The sequence below is a fragment of the Salvelinus fontinalis genome, chromosome 8, assembly GCF_029448725.1.
Source record: "Salvelinus fontinalis isolate EN_2023a chromosome 8, ASM2944872v1, whole genome shotgun sequence".
NCBI classification, from domain to species: domain Eukaryota; kingdom Metazoa; phylum Chordata; class Actinopteri; order Salmoniformes; family Salmonidae; genus Salvelinus; species Salvelinus fontinalis.
The window spans coordinates 11,227,631-11,234,051 of record NC_074672.1 but is presented as its reverse complement, the minus strand read 5'-3'; the positions used below and the strand labels follow the sequence as shown (position 1 = coordinate 11,234,051).

Here is a 6,421-nt window from a genome sequence, read left to right as displayed (position 1 = left end):
TTCAATCCATGATCATCCAAGCATTAACGAAAATGTATATTCTAAGTATTGTGCATGATGAACATCACAAATTGTTAAGGAAACATATACATGTTGTATACAAATTGGGTTACGGAACAACCGTAGCATATAGGCCTCTCACATTTGGAGCTTAATCGAGCACAAAATCCGCTTTTTACAAGAAATGGAATTGCTAAATACATCTCATAGTTGCCTATTTAAAATGACATAGGTAGTTATGGACAATTTTGGACACATAATATTGTATGAAATAATGATGGAATTGTGGACATTTGCGCAAAATATCTCTCTCTCTCTCTCTCTCGCTCTCTCTCTCTCTCACACACACACACACACACACACACACACACACACACACACACACACACGCACAAACACAAAAAGATTGGTGACGCATGTGTGGTTGTCTGGACAGAACACTTTGGCCACGAGCCCGCCACACGCCTTTGGATAAGCTGAATGTTATGGGTGGGGCGCTCGTGGGAGGGGCCAGTCCACCTCCTAAAGGCTAAACTCAGACATATTCATGCCAGTCGGAGATGAAAGTCCCCTCGCGCACTGATTGTATAACTGAGGGAACGAAAAGGAACTTGCGAAGGACTGCTACAGAGAGAAACGGCATCTGTTGAGGATTGGCTATAAAGTCATTTTGCTTGGTACTGGGACTTTGGAAGTTAGCCGGACGTCTGACAAGTTTGGAAGAGCGAGTTGTGAACATAAACAGGTGCGTTTTGATTTTATGTTAATCAAATAATTGCATTTCATGTGATTCTATTCCAGATCATGTAGTATTCGTCACACAGGATCAACCCATTGGCCTATGCATATTTATGCAATGCGTGTCAACAGAAACAAACAACTGTAAACTGCCTTAATATTCGCTGTTTTTACTATTTTCTATAACAGGAAAGGTAATTGATGAAGATGGCATTCTTCATAATAGGCTTTATGCCAGTGCCACCAAACAACTATAATGCATTATCGTATCATAGCAACAAGAAAGTGAGATACCACTATCTTTATTTATTAACCTGATATCGACTGTTATAGATATAAATGTTATGGTTTGTATTGTACCATATTCAATACTATTGTCAGTGTCAAATACAGTTATGATTGTTTGTTAATCATTCAGTCTAGACAGAGTTGAGTCCGTGCGTAATACATTGTTGTTATTCATGATTTGTAGGCCTATAGTAAACTGTACTACTTGTACGCACGACTTCACGATCACTAACTAGGACGACTTAGTTGTAGAACAATAGTGTGTGTCCTTAGGCAGAGATTTATTTGGTTGTTGGTGTGTTTAGGAAAGTTCACCCGAGTCCCCATTGAACGTTTTTTATCCTTTGGACTCAGATATCAATCTACAGTGGCATTTTCGAAAACAATTCCACGCAAGATTGGATTTAAAGCGGTACTCATTCCAATCAGCAAATCAAATGTAACTGTTGATGCAGGAGATATTTGGTCCGGTTGTTACCGTGTTTGTTGACTTGGCTCTGTAGACTACCATGAATTTAATCTGAGGGTTTTATATCCAGGTTAAATCCCGCATGTCCCAGATTGACAGCGTCTCCAAAACCACCACGGCATAAACAGCAGGGAACCACAGAGTTTATCCCCAAAGTGTCTCACATTAGATCATCCTACAAAGGACAGGAATGATTTTGCTTTTCCCTTTGAATGAGTTGAGAGAGGAGAGATGTTCTGTATCTGCAAAAATGTTCATCCATTCTGCTGGAATGGAAAAGGAACTGTCTCTGCTAGTGTGTGCTGTCCACATGACAGTGCTGAAATTATACTCTCTCGTGTATGTATAGGCAACCAGTTGGGAATTAAGTTAAAGAGATAGGTCAACCAATTCCAATTCCAAACAAGGATGACAAACAGTGATGAAAAATAAAACAGCTGATTCATGAGCTTGACCAAATGTGTTTTGTTTTCCTCAGATCACAATGATGACCAAACGATTTGGTAAGCCTGGAGAAGGAGATGTGTCTGAGCTGGTCAGTTCTCTGGCCTGGCTAGATGAGGACCTGAGCTCCCAAGATGGAGAGAGAGGTCCAGAGATGGGGGGCCGTTACGGCCTGGGCCCAGGAGGCCGTGGGAGCATCGAGCTGGGTAGCGAAGACATGGAGGATCAGGAGGAAGAAGACAATTATAATGATGATGATGAGGAGACTGGAATGGACGGAGAGAACGAGGCGCCCAAACGGAGGGGGCCCAAGAAGAAGAAGATGGCCAGAGGCAGACAGGAGAGGTTCAAGGCGAGACGCACCAAGGCCAACGCCCGCGAGCGGTCCCGCATGCACGGGTTGAACGACGCGTTAGATGTGTTACGTAAGGTCATGCCCTGCGCCTCCAAGACCCAGAAACTGTCCAAGATCGAGACCCTGCGACTGGCCCGCAACTACATCTGGGCCCTGTCTGAGGTGCTGGAGAGCGGTCAGTCCCCAGAGAGCCACGGCTTCACAGAGATGCTGTGTAAAGGCCTGTCCCAGCCCACTAGCAACCTGGTGGCTGGGTGTCTCCAGCTGGGGGTTTCTGCCCCCAAAATTATCAACAAGCTGGATGACAAGCCCTTTGGAGGAGCTCTAGGAGTTGGTAGTGGTGTAGCAGGGCAGCCTGGTGGCCATCACCCCCTGAGTGGTCACTACCCCTCTCCGGGCCTGCCTAGCCCCCCCTACGGGTCCCTGGAGGCCTCCCACCTCCTCCATATGAAGAGCTTCGAGGGAGGGCCCTACGAACAGCACCCGTCCCCTAATGAGTGTAGTAGCAATGGCACCCCCCCTTACGACGGGCCCCTCACGCCCCCCCTCAGCATCAGTGGCAACTTTGCCCTGAAGCAGGAACCTTCCCCCCACGAGGCTGAGAGGAACTACCCCTCCCACCCTTCCCATTACCTCTCGTCCCTACCCCACTACCCCCCCTCCTCCATGGCGGGGCTGCCAGGGCCTCAGGGCCACCTCTTCCAGGCCTCGCGCTACGAACTGCCCCTAGACATCCAGGCCTTTGAATCCTTCCCTGCACCACACATGGTCGCCTCACAGATGGGCACTATCTACAGCGAGTGAAGGGGAAAGTGAAGTTGGTTGGCCAGGCAGGGGAGAGATCCATACACAGCCCTGCCTCTGGTCCTCCAACCTTTCTGCACATACATAGGCCCGTGACTCTATGAATGATTGTGTAGAGAGACAATGATATGACATTTTACACTGTCTAGTATCCTACTCTGGGAGAGCATGGCATGCTCCGAGAGAGAGACTCAACTGAACTCAACCTACCTGATCATAATGAACTACTGAAGAGATAAAGATGCACCCTTCATTGTATTACTAATTTATTGTCATTGTTGTTTATTATTTGTGTTGACATTATTTGTATTGTCATAATTTGTTTCTGTCTGTGGAAAAGTCTTCCCTCAGTTCCTATTATATGTAGCTGTATTATTTGTTTACCAAATCAGATATCCAGGTATAAGCACTGCACACTGTCTCAGATACCCATCCATTTGTTTACTAAAATCCAAGACTACCTGGGTTGAAAGAAAGTCCTCTCTTGTGTGCTTGAGGATGGAGAGAAAATGTGTCACAAAAAGTTGCTCTATACTCAGTTACTTCAACTTCTGCACTGAGGCCCTTACTGTAGCCAGCATCCTTTTAGCCATATGAACAGAAATGCATTTCTTTTATATCTGTATTTAATATTTATTTTGACAACTATTATCCTTTTTGCAATTTTCTCAGCACTGTTTTTGTTTTACTGTCTCCTTGGTATATCGTTTTCAGTCACTGGCGACTTTACTAATGAAGCATTTAAATTATAATTTTTTTGAAGAACGTTTCAGGATTTTGTCTCTTATGGTGTCCATCACGACTGTTTTTGTAAATATTTAGCTGTTTCGCACTTAATTGAATAAATATTCTTATATTATATACTATTTCTGAAGCAACACATTTTGCCATGGTTTGTTGTCTTTTCACTCAAATGAAATTAATATATCAGATATAGGCAACCAGATAGAACATATCATTTTGAGCAGCATGTTGGATTACTCCATAGTACCATTAGATGTGGGTAGTTATATTACCATTGTACTTTTAAAAACACTCATAAGGTCCCATATTAGGACAGAATATGTCAATGTCTCTTCCTCTGTTTTCTTAACAATTCCTTAATAATACATACATATAGGAATAAACGGCGTTGGCGACGGCTTATGGTAGAACATTGAATTCTCTGGAAACAGCTCTGTTGTTCCTGCAGTCAGCATGCCAATTGCATGCTCCCTCAGAACTTGAGGCATCTGTGGTATTGTGTTGCTTGACAACACTGCACATTTTTGAGTGGTTCTTTATTGTCCCCAGCACAAGGTGCATCTTGGCAAAGAAGAAATGCTCACTAACAGGGATGTTAACACATTTGTGCACACAATTTTAGAGAAATAAGCTTTATGTGTGTATGAAACATTTCTGGGATCTTTTATTTCAGCTCATGAAACATGGGACCAACACTTTTCATGTTGCGTTTATTGAAAAAAAAATCTGCATATAATATAGACAATTGATTTACATTCAGCTGATAATCTAAAAGACAACACTTGTTTTGATAATAGGATCCTGTGGTTAATGTTAATGAAAATGTGTGTGATGTAATTCCTGGCCTGCGCTACAGGGTTTCCCTGCATCTGCCAGGTCAGTAAGGGGCACAGCGGGCCACTGGGCCATGGGAAAACAGGCCTGGGGAACAGGTGACTGTGTCATGCAAGGCTTTCTCTCCCTCCTTTCTCTCCGAATGACTCATTCTACTATACACCTCATGCCAAAACATGTTTAGCCCAAAACCAAGCTCATTGAACATCTTAATCAGTAGGTATTACAAACTGTATTTATAAAACTCTACGGTTAAAAAGCCACTCATTCACCACTCTGGGATGTTTTTGGTAAAACTGCAGTAAAACATTTATATACTGTATATAACATTAACATAACATTTTAAAAAGTCAACTGAAACAGAACAAAAATGATTTTTATGACACCCATTACCAGCACTGCTGCTGAAATTCAGGCAAAGTTCCAACACAATTTATATCACCCGACAAACAACAAAAGTTCTCATTTGACTCTGGCAACAAGGATTTGTTTCAGCACTGTGTTGACACAGTAGAAAAGGAGGGTTCTTGAGACAGACAAAGGGCAGGGGGACAGTGTGCAAAGAGGGAGAGCTGAGAGCAAGAGAATGAGTGTGTGAGTGTATGTTTACCATTCTGGTCCTTTAGTTAATGGAAATAAAGAGGAAGGTGCCTCTGTGGCTGCCGTCCAAAACAAAAGCCATCGCTCTCACCTCATCCCCTCCTCATCCACCTCTCCTTAGACTTGTGTCTTTTCCAGTCCCACAAGTCCCGGGCAGCATGAGAGAAAAGCAAGGGAGGGAAAAAAGGGAATGATTGTTTTAGTGGGCACCACTGGTCCATTGTAAGTGCAGCCTGTTCTTTCTCTTGACCCCTGACCTGTATTGTTGTGTGGCGCTTCTCGTTCCGATATGAAAGACAGCTGGGAGAACTACGGGGGGTTGACGGACAGCTGGGGACAAATTGGAGAGAGGGAAAGAGAGGGGGAGAACGAGAGTGAGCGGGGAAGAAAAAGTGAGGGAGAGAAATAGGGATGCAGGGTGTGAGAGAGCAGAGGTGAATGAAGTCATTGCTCTATCCATTCACAAGTGTTTCCCTTCCCTATTTTCTCTCCTCCTCTTATTCGCTCTCAGCCTGGGCATAGGAATGGCACATAGCTCCACACAAACACACACACACCCATTTTGGTCAGGGAGAAAGTGCTGGAAGAGTTGATGTCTGGTGTGTTGCCACTGTTTTGTGCCATTGCTATATTGCTATGGTGTATTTGTTAAGTGGTATGGGGAAGGGTATGTGGATCATCCTTCTGAAATAAAATGAATTAGTAGAGAAGGAGATACTTATTAAATTTCAGGTAACAATTTCCGAAACATTATGTTTTCATGTTTTAAAAAGATTAGAAAAAGTGTCAAAGGTCAGAGGTGATAGAGAGACAGATACAGTAGAGCAAGAAAGAGCCAAAAAGTATTTTACCGTATATAAAATGCCATCTTGGCCAGTGTGTGGGCAGCAGACAGCGACCTGTGGCAAGTCAGTCAGTCCCATGGGACAGCTCATATGTCATTGTCATCTGTGACGCAACTCAATCCACATACATGGACTGATATGCACAGGGCCAGGGCCAACTACATCTTATAATTATGCAGGCACTGGGAGAAATCTGCCCTATGTATGTCCATGCCCAGGCCGTCATTGTAAATAATATTTTTTCTTAACTGACCTGGTAAAATAAAAGTAAAATATGATAAATACATAATTGACAATATA

The 6,421-nt window shown here is 43.5% G+C and overlaps 1 protein-coding gene across 1 annotated transcript; it reads left to right on the top strand.

Moving 5' to 3' along the window:
- Positions 1-511: 511 nt before the first annotated feature.
- Positions 512-3,959, top strand: neurod4 (neuronal differentiation 4). The gene is made up of 2 exons (XM_055931024.1): positions 512-745; positions 1,974-3,959. The coding sequence occupies exon 2, from the start codon at positions 1,980-1,982 to the stop codon at positions 3,096-3,098; it is 1,119 nt and encodes a 372-aa protein (XP_055786999.1). The 5' UTR covers positions 512-745; positions 1,974-1,979; the 3' UTR covers positions 3,099-3,959.
- Positions 3,960-6,421: the final 2,462 nt, after the last annotated feature.

What these genes read in the sequence shown, in the direction of transcription:
- neurod4 (XM_055931024.1), top strand. Translation starts at nt 1,980, where the DNA reads ATGATGACCAAACGATTTGGTAAGCCTGGAGAAGGAGATGTGTCTGAG.